Source organism: Rhinoderma darwinii, chromosome 11, assembly GCF_050947455.1.
Source record: "Rhinoderma darwinii isolate aRhiDar2 chromosome 11, aRhiDar2.hap1, whole genome shotgun sequence".
Classification (NCBI taxonomy): Eukaryota; Metazoa; Chordata; class Amphibia; order Anura; family Rhinodermatidae; genus Rhinoderma; species Rhinoderma darwinii.
Genome location: NC_134697.1, coordinates 31,609,394 through 31,631,852, shown reverse-complemented (window position 1 = coordinate 31,631,852; position 22,459 = coordinate 31,609,394). Strand labels below are relative to the sequence as shown.

The window sequence follows — 22,459 nt, the reverse complement described above, 5'->3', positions numbered from 1 at the left end:
TGCCTCTTTCTCCTCTTAACAGGATCAATTACAAAATACTTTATTTTTTTGATACAGAGCTTCATATCCGGTGCGGAGACCGAGATAAATACATTTTTGACTGTCTGCAGCTGTGACTATCGGAAAGTACATACACACACACACACACACACACACACACACACACACACACACACACACACACACACACACACACACACTGGATGGTCCAGACTAATTCATAGTAGTTGTGTTTTTGTGATTTTAATCCTTATTATTATGGGATAAAATAAAGTCTTTCTTTCCTAAAATAAAATCTTTGTAATCAGGTTGGTCAAAATATACAACCTCATTATACCCAGTGTTCCAGTTGTCAAGTGTAACATACAAGTCGTTAAGCATCACAGTACATCCAATGCTCCTGTATTTTCCTGCAGTTTACTGACTGAAGCAGACGCTGGCCACAGTGAATTTACTGATGAAGTTTTTCAGAATGAGAGTCGATACCCTGGTGGTGATTGGAAACAACCTGATGAGCCATACACTGATGTGGTGAGAAATTTAAAGCTCTGGCTTTTCCAATTAAACTAAACTTCAAGTGGAGGAACATGCAATGCATTAACATTAAATGCAATAAAACTGAAAAGGACTTGGGTATTCTGGTTACAAGTAAGCTAAGCAGCAGTACTCAAAGTCCATAAGCAGCTGCAAAAGCAAATCAGATTTTAGTGTATAAAAGGAGAGAATTTTTTTTAGCCTCCACATTGTAAATAGGATATAGGAGAACTGGAGAGTGTTCAAAGGTGGGCAACTAGATTTTTAAAAGGGATGGTAGGTCTCTTACAATGAAAGGCTAGGAAAAATGGACTTGTTCATCTTGGAAAAACACGCTTTATAGGTGATCTAATGAACGTGTGTGTGTGTGGTCAATACAAAGAACTAACACATGATTTATTCTTTCCAAGAACTGTACAAAGGGCCAGGAGACATTCATTGCATGTGGAAGAAAGATGTTTCAGACATTAGTATAGGGAAGAGTTCCCTATCCCGAGAACTAGTAATGGCAGATACTATGTCACCATTTAAAAAGGGCTAGGTTTTTATTTACTGACAAACCGCATTGAGGGTCAAAATTAAATCAAACCGTGAAAGATGTGTAATTGATGGAGAAGGGTAAAACTTGATGGACCTGTGTTTTTTATTTTTTTTGTTTTTTTTTTTTTGTAACTATGTATTGTTTGCTTGGTGTCCAATTGAGAAACTCACAACCCAGGGATTTATTAATGCAAATAAGAGATGTTGACCATAGTGACTCATATTCCAGTGGTTAATGTTCTAGTCAGAGTTAGCATCCTCAATTTTCTATGGATGACTTTTCCATTTTTGTTTTCATAACGAAGCGTAGAGACTGAGGAGTCAGAAACAAAGCCATATACCTGCACGGAGCTGAGTGTTAAAAAGTGACTAAACTTTTGAATGTTTTTGACATGTCATAGCAACTGTTTTTATTGGTTGGGGACTGAGACCCCCACCAATTGCTGAAAGAAGCGCTGTTGAGCACTGTGCTGCTGCTATCCTCAAAGCAAAGTGAGCGCTGTACGGATCTGTAGACCTTCTATTGAGACCGTACAGCGTTCGCAGTGGCGTAACTACCGCCGTAGCGGCTGCTACGGAGCCCGCAACATGAGGAGGCCCGTGTCGCCCGCCGGCACGGGCCCCCACCATGGCCGGAGGCTCCGCTAGCAGCCGCTATGGCTGCTACAGCGCGACGCCACTGAACACTACGGCAGAGCAGGGAGGTATCTCCCCGCTCTGCCATTAAACAAGACATGTATCCCCTATCCACAGGATAAGGGATACATGTGTGATCGCTGGCATTGATAAGGAGAACGGGGGACTGAAAGTCCCCTGAAGTTCTCCATCACAAACCTTGGACTTCCGGGGTCTGTGTCCGCAGCTCCGTAGAAATGAATGGAGCGCTTGTGCGCATGCGTGACCAGCGCTCCTTTCATTTTTATTGAGCTGTGCAGATGCCGGAAGTCAGAGGTTAGTCATGGAGAACTTAGGGGGACTTTCAGTCCCCCGTTCTCCCTATCAATGCCAGCGATCACATGTATCCCATATCCTGTGGATAAGAGATACATGTGTTTTGTCATAGGGGATGCATGTTATTTGTAGGACACAATGTAGGTCGCATTTTTTTTGGGGGGTTGGGGACGCTGTATGGAGTTGCCTACAGCGGGGGCTGTATGGCGTTCCCTACGGGATGGGGGGGCTGTATGGCGTTCCCTACGGGGGGGGGGGCTGTATGGAGTTCCCTGCAGGGGTGGCTGTATGGCATTCCCTGGTGGGGGGGCTGTATGGCGTTCCCTGCAAGGGGGGGGGCTGTATGGCGTTCCCTGCAAGGGGGGGGGCTGTATGGCGTTCCCTGCAAGGGGGGGGGGGCTCTATGGCATTCCCTGCAAGGGGGGGGCTGTATGGCGTTCCCTGCAGGGGGGGGGGGGGCTTTATGGCGTTCCCTGCAGGGGGGGGGGCTGTATGGCGTTCCCTGCAGGGGGGGCTGTATGGCGTTCCCTGCAGGGGGGGCTGTATGGCGTTCCTTGCAAGGGGGGGGGGGCTGTATGGCGTTAGTCCCCTCCACCCCTTGTAGGTAACGCCATACAGTCGCCGTCCGTCCCCCCCGTAGGTAACGCCATACAGTCCCGTCCGTCCCCCCGTAGGTAACGCCATACAGTTCCCGTCCGTCCCCCCGTAGGTAATGCCATACAGTCCGTCCCGCCCGTAGGTAACGCCATACAGTCCGTCCCGCCCGTAGGTAACGCCATACAGTCCGTCCCGCCCGTAGGTAACGCCATACAGTCCCCCTCTGTGCAGCGCTATCTACAGGGGGGGCTGTAAAAAAGGCACTATCTACAAGGGGGGGGGTTGTGTGACACCCAGGGGAGGGGGGACCCCAATCAAAAGTTTGCTATGGGGCCCAGTCTTTCCTAGTTACGCCCCTGAGCATTCGCTTGGCTTTCTGAGAAAAGGCCATCAAAAACTAAGCAGCACAGCGCTCACCCGAGCAATTCTGTCACTTTGTTTTAGCAATCGGTAGTGGTCTCCGTGCCCGGCCCCTCACCATTCAAAACTTCTGACATGTCCGAAGGTTTTATTTTATTTTTTGTTTCCAGAATGGAGAGAAAAGCCGTTCTCCCGGGGAGTTTGAATGCCCGTATGGTTGGGTATGGGAAGACGATGCCTGGATCTATGATATTAATCGAGCTGTGGATGAGAAAGGTATGTTTTATATATAATGATAGGTGGTCAGAGTCTGCAGACTTACATTCAGTCTGTCCTATTTGCTGCGCATTGATCTGCAGTCTACGCCTGTCCCAGCTGTTGTAAAGATAGAAATCCCAGCATGCCATAGCAATCTGCAGCTGGTCATTAAACGTTGGGACTTTGGGTCTATGGTTTCAGCCTGTGTGTCTCTCTGATTATTCTAATGTCTGACCTCGTAAAAAAAAAAAAAAAAAACGCTGAATTTATTTAGGTCTACAATATTAAGTGGATGTCATTCTTTCCAGTCAATCCTGGTCTCTAGTGGCGCTTCCAATTCAATCTCCCTATCCCAGACATTAGGACCACCCATGGTTGTAGCTAGGGAGTACCTTGTGGGGCAGGTGTCTCGGATGTTTGGCACCAGCAGCAAGAGTTAATAATGAAGTTTTAATCCTAACAGAGATACATATTTTTCCAGTAGACTCATTGCATGGTGGGAGGCAGTAGTGTCGGGGCAGCGCAGGATGATATGTAGGCTGTAGATCTATAAATCCATGTTTGAATGTCACCATAGAGCTTCGTATGTATGACTTTATAGGGGATGGGAACCAGAATTAACTTTTCCTTAGTTGATACAAAGCCGAGCGCTGGACCTGTGGTCACCCCCTTATAGTATTCTACATATAGAAGAAATTGGGTTCTCACAGCTCATGCAACATGATCAGGGTCAAATATGTTTATTGGTCAACTTAATGTGTATTTGTTTAAGTAAGTTATAATATAAAATCAGCATGTAGAATTATTTTCTGGACTTGCATACCTGTTATTTATTATTCCAGGTTGGGAATATGGAATCACAATTCCTCCAGACAATAAGCCCAAATCATGGGTGGCTGCTGAGAAAATGTACCACACTCACCGCCGCCGGAGACTAGTGAGGAAAAGAAAGAAGGATCCAAACGTAACCTCTGCTGCTAGACAGGTGAATGAATGGAGGTGTACGGACAAGAGCTTCAAGACTTATAATGTTCTTTATTTGTATAGCACTCGCATGTACCACAGAGACTTACAATAAGGAATGAGATTGATACAGACTGGAGCCATTTCATAAGCTTATCATTTATCTCTGTAATATTAGGAACGCGCCTTGGTTCACAGCCCTAAGGCTATGCACACGTGACCATATTATAGCTCCATGCAGGAACTGTATATTTAGAGTCAACGGGATGGAATCCATTCTGATCGGGAAAGCCTTTCCAAAAGTTTTTTTTTTTTTATCTCATTGGACCGGATCTCATCCATAGCTCTAAATATGTGGCTTATACACGAAACCGTTTGAGTTTGTTCACACAATGTTTTATTTTTTATTTATTTTTTTCTGCGTCGGCATCCTTGTGGAAAACTCCTCTATTTTGCGTCCTATTGCCTTCAATGGGAATTGGCAGCGTAGTTCATGTGGCACTGACCTTTTGGAATCTAAATCCAAAATTATTCTGAAGCAGAGGGAAATAGCGGCAAATTATTTTGGTGCTGTTTTGTATGTCAAATAATGTGCAATTACTTTACTACTCGAAATCAAATACTTCAGTGGGCTGTTTTTTATTTTTTATTTTTTTAAAACGCTAAAAAAAAACACCATCCCAAATCAATGTGGATAATGCGCTAATTTTTGGAGGCAGATTCAACGTCTGATTTTTCTACAATTTTGCTGGTTCAGAACTATAGAAAATACTACAGGATGTCCGCTAGAGGGAGCCCTTCTTATGCTTTTTAAATTGACTTCGTAGCGTTCCCACTTCTTAGCGTCCGTGCTGGACAGCTACAATCTTTGCTCTTCATATGCTCTGGCGGCATCGCCAAATCCTAGAACATCTTGTAGTACTTTGACAGAAGCAAAATGTGTGCTATGTCAAGGGATCTATATTGTCCTCGACCATGTACTGTATTCTTATGGTTCTATCTGGTGCATTACAGTTAACGTTTTCTCAAGAGGAACGTGAAGGCTGGGAGTACGCTGCCCTCATAGGCTGGAAATTTCACTTGAAAGAACGCAGCTCTGATACTTTTCGTCGAAGGCGCTGGAGAAGAAAAATGGCTCCTGCTGAAAGTCTTGGTGCTTCTGCCATCTTCAAACTGGAGGGAGCCCTAGTAAGTATGATCAAAATGATGCTATAATGAGGTGTTAAATGTTTCCTGTCAACATTTAACCACTAGGTGGCACTATTTTTTTTAGACATTGTGGCCTACAGTTACTAAACCGATTCCACCAGTGTGACAAAGTTGAAAGGGCCGATGAAAGGAAACAATAAGTTTGACCTAAACTATAAATCGTTTTTTGAAAATGGCGCAAAGCTACGTCTTCTGATATTAGATTTTGTTGTTTTTTTTGCTTGTTTGAGGTCAAAATGTGGAAAATTAATTATTAGACTGGCGCCTTTTAATAAATTTGGCATAAATCACTCCAATGACTAAAGTAAAATACACCAGTCTTAGTAAATGTGGCTTTAACTTATTCGCTTACAACTTTTACAAGTGAGGTTACAGAGTTTTTGAATATAGATTAAAAGATTTTATATACCATTGGTGTAAATTGTGTACTACGGTATGTGAGAAGTGCGTCCATCTAGAATCTACTGTGTTTCATGTATCTGTCTGCTTGTAGGGGACAGATACCAGTACTGAGGAAGAAGACAAGAAAAGTTCTGAGAAGGGGAAAGAGTCTGCGGCCAATATCTTTGGGGCAAACACACCCATTGTTTCTTGCACCTTTGATCGTAAGCAAACTTTAGCCCGGAGATGCCTTAAATCGTATCTTTTATTCTAGATTGTCTCTTTTTTTTTTATTTCTTATATATTTTTACAGGACCATGCTAATTTGCACATACTCAGTGGCTGAACATTAACGTATATGTCCAACTAATTGGTCAAACCCAAAGCCCATAGTGCCCGTTCAATCCATAAAATATGTAACCACAATCCAAATTGTCAGCGATCTGACCAGTCAACTTTTTACATATGCACAGATGATGTACCCGGTCTGATGCAGGTCTATAAATTGTGTTCTGTGCAGTATTATCCCCATGGTGGATCCAGAGCTGAGCTCTATGGGAATGAATTGTAATCTGGGCATGAAATTTGCTTGGTGTATACTCGCTTATATATTTCCGATAATATCTATGGTTTGTTCAGTCAACCTATAGCTTTTTGATTTGGTCAATTTTATTCTAAACTCCTCAAAAATTACATCTAACATTGGCGGGTCCTTTATTATTTCAAAGGAGTCTTCAGTTATCATCTTCGCTGTTATCTGTATCAAGCTCGGAATCTTACACCAATGGATAAAGACAGCTTCTCAGGTATGTTTTATTAACAGAAATCAATATATCATCGGTGATGGTCAAACTGCCGGAGCCCGCACCAATCCTAAGAATAAAGATGCAATAGCCGGGAGCGCCGCTGTTCAGGAAAAAACATTGAAGAAGCTGCTGCGGCCCCTTCGTTCTCAGGTTTGATGGTCATCCCGCCAGTCGTATTACCACCAATCAGGTAGTGATGGCATATGCTAGCAATATGCCATCATTTTCTATGTTGGGAATAATCCTTTAAGGTACACGAGTTAGGACATCCTAAACAAGACCTGGGCCCCATGTGGTAGATCATATCCAGTGACAACATTCGATCCAGTTGTCTTGTAGAGTTTCTTGTGGTGACCGGTCAAGGGCATCATGGACTTGATTTGGATCACTTCTATAGATATTAATCCAGACTTTACGATTTGTGTCTCATTTTAGACCCCTATGCACATGTATCATTCCTTCATCGCAGTAAAACTACGGAGACCATTCATTGTACTCTGAACCCAACATGGGACCAAACTCTGATCTTCAGTGAAGTTGAAATCTATGGAGATCCGCTAACAGTAACACAGAACCCGCCGAATGTGGTCATTGAAATATTTGACAGTGACCAAGTGGTAAGGGTGTCATCGTGCTGATGTAACATAATGCTTACTGGTAAAACTTATTTTTATTATGCGTGTTTTATTGTTGTATGTGCCTCTTTTTAGGGGAAAGATGAATTTTTAGGCAGAAGCATATGCTCCCCTTTAGTGAAGTTGAATCCTGGAATAGACATCACCCCGAAACTCCTATGGTATCCTGTGATGAATGCAGAAAAAAACTGCGGAGACATCCTGGTGGCGGCCGAACTTATTCTGCGTGACAAGGTCTCATTATTATTAATGTAATCTTAGGGGAAGTGGAATTGATTTACATGTGAAGTTTAATAGCCATTTACGTTTGTTGGAAAAAGTTAAAAGTTCGACCTTTTATTTCCATGTTGTGTTCATCCTAAGGCGGTCAAACAAAATGTTTTTTTAGAGCGTTTCCAAAAATGAGGACAAATTTTCTTAAAAAAAATTCCTTCCTAATGTACTGTATTCCTTCCTAATAGTGAAAAGTGTATTGTTGGAATTCCCAGTTCAATTGACCCTCTCCGATCGATACTGGTATTAAGTTTTTTCCAAATCCTTTTTCACTTAGTTTAATGAATCCTCTGGGATTGGAAACTATTCGCTGTTCCCTCTTAGAGCAGTGTCATCCACAGATGTCAGGTCCTACGAGGCTTGGGTGGGCACATGGCAATTTGGATGAACATGCCATTTACTTGTCAAGACAAGGATGGGTTAGTTAGTGACCCACATAGGAGCTTCCTCTACCCTGAATGATTGTAGACTGTTTTGCCGTTCTTCGGGGTAAAAAATCGACCACAAATGTAGTCTGATCATTTCCCTGGATCCAATTTAACATAATTTCCCTTCTCACGGTATTAAGAGTTGAATGTCTAGTACTTTTTGAAATTGTTATTTTTGCCGTTACTTTTGCAAAGATTTGCAGCCATAGCCCTGTGTCTAAATACCCTGGCAAAGGAAGATTGACTTATTGGTGCCCTTGTGGCACCCAGGGCCCAGGCCTGACTAGGCTTCCCACACCTATGCCCCTGAATGATGGACATAATTCTATCCCATACAGTGTATATGTAATTGGATAGAGGGGGTATTGTCCAGAATTAAGGTTATTTTAGTAAAGTTTTTCAGATCGTGATTTAGGTTTTGTGGCACAAGCTGCATGTGTAGTTCATGACCATGTCCACTCATGGTGTCATGCCTAACCTAATACCTATAATAAGAATTTGTAAGTTGGCATGACTTGAAGATGTCTGTCTCCTCTTCGGAAGCCCCTTGGGTTTTGGTGTGTCCTCTAGGAGTTAAATCCAACCTTGCTGGAAGCTATAGAAGTCACTGGCTGTTCAATTTGACATTCCAATGCAATAAATATTTTTCTACTTCTTTAGGATGGTTCAAACCTGCCAATACTACCATCCCAACGAGCTCCCAAGCTATACATGGTGCCTCAAGGCATCCGACCAGTGGTTCAGCTTACTGCTATAGAGGTAGGCATCTCTTCACTTCTATTTGGACTAGAGTTTCCTCTGTAGCAATGAATCCTCTCTTATTCCATACAGATATTACATTACTATTTTCATTCCGTGAATCCATACTTTATTGTCACATTCATTTAATAAATCTCTCACGTGTAATAGATCCTTACATGGGGATTACGCAACATGAAGAGTTACCAAATGGCATCTGTGACATCGCCCAGCCTAATTGTGGAGTGTGGCGGAGAAATTGTTCAGTCTGCAGTCATCAAAAACCTCAAGAAGACCCCCAACTTCTTAAGTTCTATTCTCTTCATGAAAGTGGTAAGTAAGGAGTTCTATATAAACTCGCCTTATCGTCATTGGAAACCTATAGACAATATATAGAGGTTGCATTGTATGGTCCATCTGTTCTATTGGTGTCAAGTATTGATAGATTTTTATCTTTTTTTGTAGCTTCTGCCTAAAGAAGAAATGTATGTGCCCCCTATTATCATTAAAGTGATCGATCATCGGCCATTTGGAAGGAAGCCAGTAGTGGGGCAGTGTACCATCGACACGCTAGAGCACTTCCGCTGTGATCCATATGCCGCAAGACTGGATGATGCTGCTGAATTAAAAGGTAAATCGCTATGATTTTTAGTTTGATAAACGTATTTCTCTAAATTAAAAATTACTTCTTTAAAATATTTTAGTATACTAGATTTACTCAATAAAAATTTTTCAGATTATTTTAAAAACCCTTTGAAGATGTTAGAAGCCATTTTTACTATCTTGTTACTCTCTAGGTAATATCATTGACTAAAGTTGGAAACCTGAGGCCTGCAGCTTCGGCTCCATTGTCTACTGAATGAACGTCTTGTTCTGGGCTTTGGCATAAGAACCAAGCGTGAATCTAAATTGCTAACCATGAATTTTTACACTTTCTTAAATAGCGATAGTTAAGATGTAGACCTCTTAATTTAGATACAGGGAAGACAGAGCACACGCAGGAAGTGTTGTCATGGGGACACTGGGGTAGAACACCTGGCTTATAACCTCAATCGATATCTCTACACAAAATATATTACAACTTTATCACATACTTTGTATTTCAATTCCATGCCATTTTTTATCATTTAAGTCTCTATTTCCTGTTGTTAAAATCCTTTCTACATCCAGTGTTTAAAAACCCATGCAAAAAAAATACTTCACATCTGAGAATTTGCTACATTTAAGGTCCTCTTTCACGGCCATGTTAAGTATCGCCGATCAGCGAGACAACGGGCAATGATCAGGAACGAGCATTCATATGAACACTAGTTTGCACGATGATTGGCCCGTGTAAAAGGGCCTTTAATTGTATCCAGAATACTCCATTATCTATGGTCTAAACTGCTTGTACTTATGAAATGATACAATTTACACTGGTACATTGTGGCAAACTATCAGAACAGGAAGAGATTTATGCTGCTTATGTATATTGCTCAGAGGATTGCCTAGACTGGACACAAATATATTAAAGGGGTTATCCGGCTTTAGAAAATTTAAGTTATGCAATTTTCTAATATAGTTTCTATATTAATTCCTCAGTTTTCAAGATCTCTACTTGTTGTTCTTCAGTAGGAACGTTCATGGTTTACTTCCAGTGGTTACAATTCTGTCTTGATCATGTGATGGACACACAGGTGCACGGCTCGTTACAGTATGTATATCAGAGCTGTGTAACAATCCCAGCGCCTTTGCCCATCACATGACCATGGGCGGAATTTATCCACTGCAAGAAAACTATGAATGTTCCTACATAATAACAGAGATCTTGAAAACCGTGAGGAATTAATACATAAATTATATTGTAAAATTGTCTGACTTTTCATTCTACAAAAAGTAACATGAATTTGCTGAAACCGGACTGCTCCGGTCTAGCTCTGTATGAATCTTTAGCCTTTGCATGTACATAAGAATGTTTCCAAACACTAACAGCAAGCAGAGATTTTGAAAATAGTGAATTGAAGCACAAAACTTTTTATTTATATAAAATTATGTTCTAAAAAAATTATGATATATTCTCCAGTTTACATGGTGAAAGTATGAATGCATATTAGAACATACTCAAGCTGTATCGGTCGCCTAAACATTATAGAGATTCATAAACATGGACATTTAAGTAGCTCTACTTTGCAAATTCTAAGTGACGTCACTGCTGCCGCCAGCAAATGGTTGTGGCAGTTAAAGGGGTTGTCCAGAAACAGCGCCACACCGGTCTATGGATTTTGTCTGGTATTGCAGCTCCGCTACATCAAACAGAATAGGGCTGAGCTGCAATACCAGTGAACAGGTGTGGTGCGGTTTTTGGAAAAAAGCAGCAATGGGTTTCTAATCCTGGACAACACCTTTTTACGTGTCTTTCAAACAAAACGTCATTGAGTTGCAAAGACCACAAGACGCAGCTAGGGACCATTTACCGGCATGGAATTGAAACAAAATATGTGCAATATATTAAAACCTTGAGTATTTGTTCCTTATTTTGAGTTGAAGGGGTCTTCTTACCAAGGCAGGATAGTTTTACGTACTCCATTCTGGTGTCTTTCAGTGGCGCTCCTGTCTTCTTCCCCTCCTCGTGATGTAGTTATAGATGTGGAAGATACCAAACCATTGCTGGCAAATCAGGTAATATTTGCTCTTTTTAGCTTTCCTGTGCTTCAGCTTTTATTTTGCATGAATTATGTCAATGTTCAATATTGTACCTTTAAAAAACTAACTGTGCACGATCTGGGATGCCATCCATTCACACCACGCTGTCATTGTTATTGCTTCTGACCACCAATCCTTCACAAGAGTCTAGACCAACCTTCTCCATAACATGTATTCTCGTTCTGTTTAACCAACACCAACCCGTTTCATGCCTGGCAGCCAAAGCCATTGGCACTAGGGCGGTCTATGTGTAACCTCAAAAGTAACAAAGTGGTAGGTGAAAACCCAGTGTCTTTGCCTCTATGGAAAATTACTAATGAATAGATTTTAGGACTTCCACTACCCTTCGTTTTACCGGTTCCCACAACCTTTCTTGACGTGTCTCTGTGTATATTAACGGTCCCACACCGTTCCCATGTCATGGACCCCTAACCGTACAAATCCCGCAACATTAAAACAAAGCATTGAAGGTAACTCCTCACCGTAATATACCATGCAAATACTTAACATCTTGCTGGCCTTCTTCTACAGCAGCAAGACAAGTGGGACCTGTTTCATCTCAAACAGGGCAGTCCAAAAAAGGTAGTAATCACCAAGTGTCTGTCCCTCTGTGTCGGTCTGTCGTCTGATATTGACTGGGTTTAAGGGCTTGTGTGTGTGTGTGTGTGCTTAGTTCCTATATAACCTGTAATACATTTTAGTGCGGGCTGATGAGACCAGTCTTCGATCTTTTATGCATGGCCTTTATAGTACCACATGGTGCATAAAGAAAAAGGGGGCCTATATAACCAATCGAACTGGTACAGAATACCCATTACCCCTCTTATTCCCATCCCCTACAATACAGAAGGGTGACCTGTTCCGAATGCCCTTCTGCCTTATTTTGGATACCTGTGGAGGGGGTGAACCTTGTGCAAGCTCGTTCAATCTATGCGGGATATAGGGATATGCTCGGGGGGCCCCCGCCCTGAATCCTATAGTAGTCAGATTCCTTTTTATAGTGCATACACCCCCAATTTATAAAAGGAAATGGAATGTCACAAAATACTTTCGTTGGTGTTTTGGATCTGTAAACACGGAACAAGGAATCTACATAGATTATATTGGACCTGAAGATGCAGAGATTACAAGACGGATTTACAGTTTTGCTAGTAATAACAATCGGAACTCCTTCTTCTTGCCTGGAGTCCAATCTGGAGGTGATATATTTGATTTCTTCCAAATGAGGCTCCTTTAAAAGTACTAGAGGCAAGGTCTGCAAAACATGATGAGGATCTTTATGAAGTGTTTGCCTTGATACAACGTTGGTCGGATGAAGATTGGTGGTGGGTCTGGAACTACCTAAATCTTTCAAGCCTCTCTAGACGGACAATCGTGCAGGCCTCCAGTGAAGACGTTAGCCCAATGGATCTGCATCTAGCACTAGCCTCTATTATTTTTAGGTAACCTATCTAGACCATGGGCACATTTGGACAGTGCTGATCTATCCTAGATTAAGATGGTTAAGCCTTGGTTCTGAAATGTATTCATCCTAGCTTCTGCGTTGGTGTTGGGTTCATGAATGGGAAACCTTGCTAGAAACCCATTCATAATTGTGCATATGCAGGTTGTAAGGTTTTTCATCCTTCCACAGATGGCCTTTTACGATCTTAACCCAGTTTAATGGACACTGAAGTGTGTGACTGCCTTCAGTGCGAATAGCTATGATAACTTCAGCTACATTGTGCTGGGGTAAATCCGCTTTTACTCTACGCTATTTCTAGTTTTCTGCATTTTTATGCTTCTAGACTAATATTTCTGCAGAGGTATTAACCCTTGATATCCAAATAAGATGTTTTATTGGATATTTGCTTATTTGAAATAAAAAAAATAAATGTAGGTGATGCGCTCCTCCCTTTGGAGCCACATTAAAGACTATATTTGGGAGTTGCACAAAAAACTATTCCCTCATATAATATCAGTTTTGTATTTGAAAGCCTGTCCTGTTGTGTGCATAGAGCTAGTATGGCTGCACATGGCTTATATGAGGCTCTGTATAACAGAGCAGTAGGCACTCTGCTTGCCCCCCTATGGTGTGATTATACAGCACTGCATTACGGAGGTATTCTAGTTGTAATAACGTATTCTACGGCATCGGCTGGAACTTGGCACAACTTGTATGCCTCTGTAAAAAATTGTGGGTGTGGAGGTACAGTACAGCATTATAAGCTTCTTCTATGGGTGCTGTCTTACAGCCCTGTACAACTTGGAACTTGTATGGAGCTGTAATACAGCCTTGTGCATGAGACATAAGCCTACGGCGATTTTCTAATTCCCCTGCAGAAGTCATCAACTGAATACAACCTGTGTCTGCAGTGACTTTAGAGGACATGGGCTTCAACGAACTGCCAATGGCTATGAGGGCAAATGTACTGTGCTGTGCGTTTTTTATTTTTTTTGGACAACCCCTTTAACTTTAATAAAGTACTACGAGCAGGAAAGTGGATAAAGTAAAGCAAGTACTCACCGGTTTAATCCCCTACCGCTCCAGCAATACCGCTCTAGTGGTCCCTACCGGTCTGTGTTTGGCATGTCATCACTGCAGGACGAGTAATCTCATGCATGTGACTGCTGCAGCCAATCACTGGCTTCAGTGGTCTTATGCCATTCTTGCTAGCATCACCGCTGAGGCCAGTGATTGGCAGAAGTGGTCCGGTGCGTGAATAGCACGTCATCGTTGCAGGGAAGGGGGGGGGAAAAAAAAAGAGACCACTGGAGCAGCAGTGCTAGAACAAAAGAGGTGAGGGTTGATTCTTTTTTATTACATTTTTTTTCTTTTAATATCCAGCCAGTTTTGTATGCCAAATTTTTATAATGTCTGCTCAAGCTGGCCCTGCACCTTTTTGCTATCCGCCACTCACTTTTTTGCATCCACTAAATTCCTCCTTCACTGAAGTGACAAACATGGGGGTCAGAACATGTGAGGGCTCCCACAACCCTGGTCCCATCTTGATTCCTATTAAGCAACAAGACAATAATAAAGTGTAATTTGTTCTTCTACGCTAAATAATTAAGGAGGCTCTGTGACTGGAGGGGCATATATGGCAGATCAGCCAGCTCGTTATTTTGGGAGCTGTTAAGTGGACCTGAAGTCGGGAGCTACACTTTAATTTAACTCAATTTCAACATTTGTGATCAGTGAATCCATCAACTCCAAATCTTAAAGGAGTAGTCCAGAATAAGATAATGGTGTACTTTTTTTCCTGGAACAGTGCCACTCTGGTGCATGGGACATATCTGGTATTGCAGCTCCTCTCCATGAGGCTGAGCTACAATACCAGATACAACCCATGGACAAGTGGCGCTTTCCCTTTTTCTAATTCTGGGCGACCCCTTTTAACTCTGCATATATTTATGGTATATCTCCCATATAAATCAGGAGATTCTTATTTTGGAACGTATCATTCTGACTTGTCCTTTTTAGATGTTTTCTACATGTTATACTATTCAGATGTATGAAAGTTTCACGAGTTTATTCCATATAATTTCCAGTTGTTAAGCAGCATGTCAACCGCAGTCGGAAAACTGACCTCTCCAACCACAGTGCATGTATGTATATCATGAGCAAGATGCACTGATGGGTCATCTCCGGGTTCATCAGGAACACTGCTTGGGATTCTGGGTGCAAGAGATTTTGGAGAGTATTTAAAGAGATCAAATGTTCTTAATGTAGTAAAACCAACAAAGACTACAGTCTTCCAGAATTCTTGTAGTCTTTGTTTCATAATGTATTTTAAATTAATCTCTCCAAAATCTTCACAATGGTTTCAATGAAATATCACTTAAAAATAAAATTTCTTTTTACATCTGCTGCCCATTTAAAGTGAATATCCTCCCTTTGAACATAATTTTTTGAGTTGAGTACGTTTTAATATGTCTTCTATAGTCAGATCTTTGTTTTTTTTGATACAGAGCTCCAAAATTTCCTGCATTGATATAAAATATAACATTTGGACTACATGCAGTCACCACTAGAGGGAGCTTAGGAGTGTAGTCCATACTGTTGTGCATTGAACTTAAAGAGGCTCTGTCACCAGATTTTGCAACCCCTATCTGCTATTGCAGCAGATCGGCGCTGCAATGTAGATACAGTAACGTTTTTATTTTTAAAAAACGAGCATTTTTGGCCAAGTTATGACCATTTTTGTATTTATGCAAATGAGGCTTGCAAAAGTCCAAGTGGGCGTGTTTAAAGTAAAAGTCCAACTGGGCGTGTATTATGTGCGTACATCGGGGCGTTTTTAATACTTTTACTAGCTGGGCGTTCTGACGAGAAGTATCATCCACTTCTCTTCACAACGCCCAGCTGTCTGCACTGCCAGAAGCTGGGCGTTCTGAAGAGAAGTGGATGATACTTCTCGTCAGAACGCCCAGCTAGTAAAAGTAGTAAAAACACCCCGATGTACGCACATAATACACGCCCAGTTGTACTTTTACTGTAAACACGCCCAGTTGTACTTTTGCAAGCCTCATTTGCATAAATACAAAAATGGTCATAACTTGGCCAAAAATGCTCGTTTTTAAAAAATAAAAACGTTACTGTAATCTACATTGCAGCGCCGATCTGCTGCAATAGGAGATAGGGGTTGCAAAATCTGGTGACAGAGCCTCTTTGACAGAGGTGACAGAGCCTTTAAGGCCTCATGCACACGACCGTATTTTTTCCCACCCGTAAATACTGGCGTAAATATGGGTCCGGTGTCGCACGTATTCCACCCGTATTTACGAGCACGTTTTTGGCGGCAAAATAGCACTGCACTAATCGGCAGCCCCTTCTCTCTATCAGTGCAGGATAGAGAGAAGGGACAGCCTTTTCTGTAATAAAAGTTAAAGAAATTCATACTTACCGGCCGTTGTCTTGGTGACGCGTCCCTCTCTTCACATCCAGCCCGACATCCCTGGATGACGCCGCAGTCCATGTGACCGCTGCAGCCTGTGATTGACCTGTGATTGGCTGCAGCGGTCACATGGCCTGAACCGTCATCCAGGACTTCGGGCCGGATGTCGAGAGGGACGCGTCACCAAGGCAACGAGCGGGAGACCGGACTGGAGGAAGCAGGAAGTTGTCGGTAAGTATGAACGTCTTTTATTTTTATTTTTTACAGGTTTATACTGATCGGTAGTCACTGTCCAGGGTGCTGAAAGAGTTACTGCCGATCAGTTAACTCTTTCAGCTCCCTGGACAGTGACTATTTACTGACGTCGCTTAGCAACGCTGCCGTAATGACGGGTGCACACATGTAGCCACCCGTCATTACGAGAGCTCCATAGACTTCTATGGACTGTCCGTGCCGTTATTACGGCCTGAAATAGGACATGTTCTATCTTTTTTCAACGGCACGGGCACCTTCCCGTGAGAAAACGGGAAGGCACCCGTCGCCGATAGAAGTCTATGAGCCCGTTATTACGGGTCGTGATTACGACCCGTAATAACGGGCGTTTTTACGGTCGTGTGCATGAGGCCGGCTGGGTTCACATGTGCACTTCCGTTACAGCTGAAATTACGGAGCTGTTTTCAGGAGAAAAACGCTCCGGAATTTCAGACGTAATGGCATGTGGAAAACTGCTCCAATTCCGTCTCAAGAAGTGACATGTACTTCTTTGACGCGGGCGTCTTTTTTTTTTTTTTTTTTTTTTATTTCTACTCGCAGTCTTTTGACAGCGGGGCGTAAAAAAAATGACCGTCGGCACAGAACATCGTAAAACCCATTCAAATGAATGGGCAGATGTTTGGAGCCGTATTTTCGGACGTAATTCGAGGCTAAAACACCCAAATTACGTCCGTAAATAGGGTGTGTGAACCCAGCCTTGAGGAGTTTTCCCACGAGGGACATTTATGACCTATCCACACGATATGTCAGATGTGGGTCCCACCTATCTCCAGGATGGGGCCCCCTAAACCACTGTGTTGCGCCTGAATCTGGTGAATTTCGACCACGAAAAAGGTTATATGGTCGTGAGTTACGAAAACCGCGTAGCTCGCAGAACTCGGAAGTCCCATAGAACTGAATGGTTGTTACGAAAACTGCGTAGCTTGCATGATACGTTGCTTCCGTAACTGCCATTCACTACTATGGGATTTACGGAAACGTCGTAGCTCATCGAGTTACGCTGTTCGTAACACCCGACCATATAACCAGGAAGTGGCGGGAAGGCAGCGAGATCAGACAAAGCTAGTTTGGGGTTTAGGGGGCCCCATTCCAGAGATGGATGCAGGTCCCAGAGGTGGGACCCGCATCTAACTGACATTTGACATATCCTCTGGATATGTCATAAATGTCTCTCCTGGGAAAATAATAAGGCCGTATGCAGTAAGTTCGCATGCTCCCTCTTGTGGTGGCTGCAAGTAGCCAGACTGTTCTCTTTTAAAAATCGGTCTACGCAGGGGATTTGGAACTCAATATCAGAAAAACCATACATATTTACACAGGACAGAGCTTTAAGAAATTGATCAACACAGAATTTTGGACCTAAAAATCACATGATGATAAAAATAGATTTATTTTAAGGTGGAGGTTTACGTTGAGATCACGTTTAAATTAATAGGAATTTTTCATCCTGGCAAAGCAGATCTTATATACAATATATAGTCATTTAAGCATCAACCGTAACATGAAATATTTTTTTTAAGTGATAGGAGACTGTTCTGTAATTTGTGGCACATTGTGCGGAATTCACAGATTTTCTGTAATTTTTTGTAATTGGGTCATTTAGTAAGGTAAGTCTTTTTTTTTTTTTTTTTTTTTTTAAATTTAGCTTGTTTCAGGAAAAAAATTTCTTATCTTCTAATTTCATAATGCACGTTTATTGCGTACGAGATGCTAATACTTTATGTACAGCTAAATCCATATAAAAATCCGCTTTTTGTATTATACCCATACAAAGAATGCATTATAATTTGATTATTATGGTTCTTATTAGCATTTTTAGTATGTAATAAACCGAGAACTCACAAAATTCTAAATCTGTGTGTACTTGGTGACATTGACTTCTCTTGCTTTAAATTACATATATTAAAAATAAATTATTGTTTACATCTACTTCAGACTCTGTTCTAACACATGCTTTTTTGTTTTTTCGTGTTCCTACTATGGAATGTTGATTGATCTTTACACCAGCTTCAAGAAAAGGTAAAAATCTCTTGTTTGCACTTTTAAAAAACATAGAGCTTCTGTATATTGCAGTATGTGGCAGAGGCAGCAGAAAAAAAAATGTGGTCATTGGCACAAAGTTTTTAAAACATGCATATTCCATGGAGAAATTGTACCTGTTGTATAAAATTAAATCCACCTTTTAAGTCTTTGCCCACCTTTGCAACAACGTTCTGTATTGTTGCAATGCATCTGAAATAAAGGAAGCAACTTTGAAAATCGTCTTGATTTAAAAATGTCTTGCTGTTCTGTGTCTACAGCTCCTATGCAGACTTGTGTCTCCGTGGTTACAGACTACAAACAAACCCTGTGTAGTCTTCTCCTGCATAGAAATCCTTTAAACTGCCTTCCATCCCTATCCCACTACTTGCTAGCGTACATTTGGTAGGTAAATAAGTAGTGTAGTGGAGAGAGATGAAAGGGAGTGACTATAGGATCAGACTACACATGGTTTGCTTGTAGTCTGTAACCATAGAAACATGTGTCTGCATAGAAACTGTTAACAGTATGGGGTTTTTATTCAAGACTCTTTGCAGAGAGTCTTAATTTTCTATTTTATTAGATGTATCAGAGCAATACAAATTGGTTGCCATGGTATGCCTTCCCTTTCACATTACTTTATGTATTCTATAGCTTGAAAAATTATATAGATAAATCTATTTTATTTTTTTCCCCCCAATCATTGAGGCAACCTTTAAGAAATGTCTAACCTAGAGGCTGTGTACCGGTGTCAGTTGGACAGGTTCTCAGCCTCTGTAAACAAGAATTTTCCCATTCATTGACAGCAAGCAGATTTAGTAAAACGTGTGAAATATTGAAAGATTAAGCACATTATAAAGTTACAGAATTTTTTTATTATATAATGTATTCTATTTATTTAACGAAAAACCTTTAGTTTTATATTGCAGATTACTTCCGTTAGGGTTTAATATTTAGATAGAATATATCTGCGTTTGCTTTCTCTACCAAATAACGCAGTATTGAACATGCCTGTAGTTATTGCATAATACTCCTTCACACCTCCACCATGGTTTCTATTCTGAAAGGAACCGTGATCCGCATGACAGATCTTTTTGTCAAGTGGATCCTGACGGATCCCATTGACTTATAATGGGGTCTGTCCGGCTTCCACTGTTCTTGATGGCAAGACTACGCTATTATTGTCAAATACATCAGAACCAGAAGGGAAAAAAGCCGAAGAGAACGGAGTCCAAATATTCCTGGTGGGAAATGCTTTCCTGAGCAAGCTGTATGTAAGCAAATGACTAAGAGGAAATAGAAAAGCTTCATGTTATTTTTGAGAATGCGGCAAGAACACCAAATACTACAAACCAGAGAAGCCTTTTTCCCAAGGTGTCCGGTTAAGAGTTTTTCTAATTAATATTCATGCAGAGGAAACCAAATCTGACTTGTATATCCAGTGGTTTCATATCTGGCAGACGTGCCCACTGTCGGCCTGATCTTTTTTCCAGTGTTTGCTCAGTAACTCGTAATGTTACATGATCCTGCGTAAAACCGATTTCAAGTCTTTCATTTAAAGAGGGGAATTATGGTAGAGGCAGACAGGCCAAATTATACTTATCTGTTGGTAATGCCTAGATTTTCCTGGCTGCTTACATCTACGAGTAAATATATCAATATTCTATACTCCTGAGACAGGGGAATTCCTTCAGATGGTGGTCAGAGATTATTTTTGTGATTTAAGAATTTATTTGGAATTGTGTGCTTTTAATTATTTTGGCAATGCCGTCTATTTTGTACGGTTTGCATGAATCTAGGATATCCCAGGCTGATGGATGTTCTAAAAATAAAACGTTCAAGGTTTTAAAAGCTGCAGTAATAGCTTTGACCATTAGGTGGCAAACTCCACTATAGGTTACAGAATACTGTATAGTCTTGACTATTCTAGGGTTTGATTAATATACACCTGACCCTATATACACATTACACTATATACTGTATTATGATTTTAACAAACCGGGAGAAAAGGTGCAGATAAGTACTGTATACTTTTCCCCAAAAACTTCCTCTGACAATGTATTGTCCTTCTTCTTCTTCTATTTTTTTTTTTATTTTATTTTTTTTAACCAGCGGCTAAAATCAGGAGACAAGAAGTGTAATACACTGTCAAACACGTAATCCTATTGAGGTTTTCACCATATTGCTTTAGTACAATAAAAATGGCACATGTATTGGACATTCTAATGAAGCCTGGTATTTTATACTGTACTTCTCATGGGTTCCTGAATAATTCACAGGTGTATATTATGAATTTTGTTTTAACGGATTTTCCCATTGTAAATGTGGATAGCCAAGTGCTTGTGAACATTATCTAACCTGTTGCTGGTGTGGGGAAAAAACCCTCTCAAGACATATGAGCTACGAAATTATCACTAAATTGCAGTTTGCATGGTATCCAGAAGGTGGCGATGTTTACCCCAGTAAATATCTAGATCTATATTTTTATCAATAACCGGACAAAGCGACCATTCCTAACAGTCATTGTTCCCTCAACAGGAAGAAGAAATTGTTGATTGGTGGAGTAAATATTATACCTCAATAGGAGAACATGAAAAATGCGGCCAATATTTGCAGAAAGGTTATGATGCCCTAAAGGTATACTATTTAGCTAATATACAGCGCATCTTCGTGATTCCGGTTTAGTGCATTTGGTTTAGAATAATGTAGATCACTGCACAGTCTCTACTTACATTTAAAGTCCTAACAATAAGTGGTTAATAGTGTGTCCCTTGCATTCATATCACTGGGGTTATTGACTGTCCTAAAATGTTCAAAATGTAATTTTTGAATGTACTTTTTTTTTTTTTTTTTTTTATTCTTCACGTTACAGGTGTACGAGTGTGAGCTGGAGGAGGTGCCGGAGTATAGCGGCTTGATCGATTTTTGTGAAACCTTTAAGCTGTTCAGAGGGAAATCTGAAGACAGTGAGGATCCTTCTGTAGTTGGAGAGTTTAAGGTAAGAATTTTATGATCATTGTGATTGCAAATATTTTACACAAAGTCGGGTGTTATACTGTATGGAAACTTTTTTTATTTATAAACTGTCAGGGAGGCAAAATGCCTCCTCCCAGCACCCTCCCTATTAGAGCCCCTAAATTCTACGCCGTGCACAAATGCTTTCTAAAAAATGTGCGAGTCCGGGTTTCCATCTTCATAACACATGGGGAATGCTGTTTAGTGAGTGAATTCGAACCATAAGCCACTCTGCTGAATGTGAGGCTGCCCGGCCTCCGGAAGAGTGTGGAGGTCTGGCGGTGTCACCCACTGGCCATTCCAGCTATTGCTTAACATACTGTGGCTAAAAAACGTATACTTTAGCGAGGCCATACTGTGTCAGGCCTTCGGCCCAAGTACGTTCCTCTAGTACCCTGGTGTGCCAGTCCGACCACGGGGCCGGTTCACAAAGATTATTTATTATTATTATTATTATTATTATTATTATAATACACTGAGAGGCTATGTATTTATAATTATATGCAACGCACCTGCCTGGTCAGATAAAAAAAAAGTTCTAGCTGCTAAATCCCTATATACAAAAAAGTTCAGTACGGCCAAAAATATATCTGGTGAGTAAGTTAGAAATAACCGGTTTTGTGTATTAAAAAAAAAAGTTCAAGTACTTCTTATTCTGCATTGTTTTAACTTATTTTTATTTTTTATAGGGATCTTTCCGTATATACCCTCTCTCCGATGACCCAAGCATCCAATCCCCTCCTCGACAATTCCGGGAGCTGCCGGACAGTGGTCCCCAGGAATGCATTGTTCGTATCTACATAGTCCGAGGAATAGATCTTCAACCCAAGGATAATAATGGGCTGGTGAGGGCTCCACTTCTTCCAATTTTTAGTTTCTCCACCACTTCTAAGCCATGCCAAATGAAGATTCATTTTAAT

At 41.1% G+C, this 22,459-nt stretch overlaps 1 protein-coding gene across 3 annotated transcripts in view; it reads left to right on the top strand.

Annotated features, from left to right (window-relative positions):
* The window catches only part of MYOF (myoferlin), a 118,935-nt gene that overhangs the window by 80,825 nt on the left and 15,651 nt on the right, over window positions 1-22,459 (top strand). For all 3 annotated transcript variants that reach the window (XM_075841011.1, XM_075841010.1, XM_075841009.1), the window contains 16 exons: window positions 417-531; window positions 3,153-3,258; window positions 4,083-4,225; window positions 5,218-5,391; window positions 5,906-6,017; window positions 6,522-6,599; window positions 7,035-7,216; window positions 7,310-7,468; window positions 8,596-8,694; window positions 8,845-9,006; window positions 9,139-9,304; window positions 11,255-11,331; window positions 18,513-18,524; window positions 21,063-21,161; window positions 21,397-21,522; window positions 22,229-22,384. In XM_075841011.1, the coding sequence (XP_075697126.1) occupies window positions 417-531; window positions 3,153-3,258; window positions 4,083-4,225; window positions 5,218-5,391; window positions 5,906-6,017; window positions 6,522-6,599; window positions 7,035-7,216; window positions 7,310-7,468; window positions 8,596-8,694; window positions 8,845-9,006; window positions 9,139-9,304; window positions 11,255-11,331; window positions 18,513-18,524; window positions 21,063-21,161; window positions 21,397-21,522; window positions 22,229-22,384 (1,966 nt within the window). The remainder of the gene's footprint in view (window positions 1-416; window positions 532-3,152; window positions 3,259-4,082; window positions 4,226-5,217; window positions 5,392-5,905; window positions 6,018-6,521; window positions 6,600-7,034; window positions 7,217-7,309; window positions 7,469-8,595; window positions 8,695-8,844; window positions 9,007-9,138; window positions 9,305-11,254; window positions 11,332-18,512; window positions 18,525-21,062; window positions 21,162-21,396; window positions 21,523-22,228; window positions 22,385-22,459) is intronic.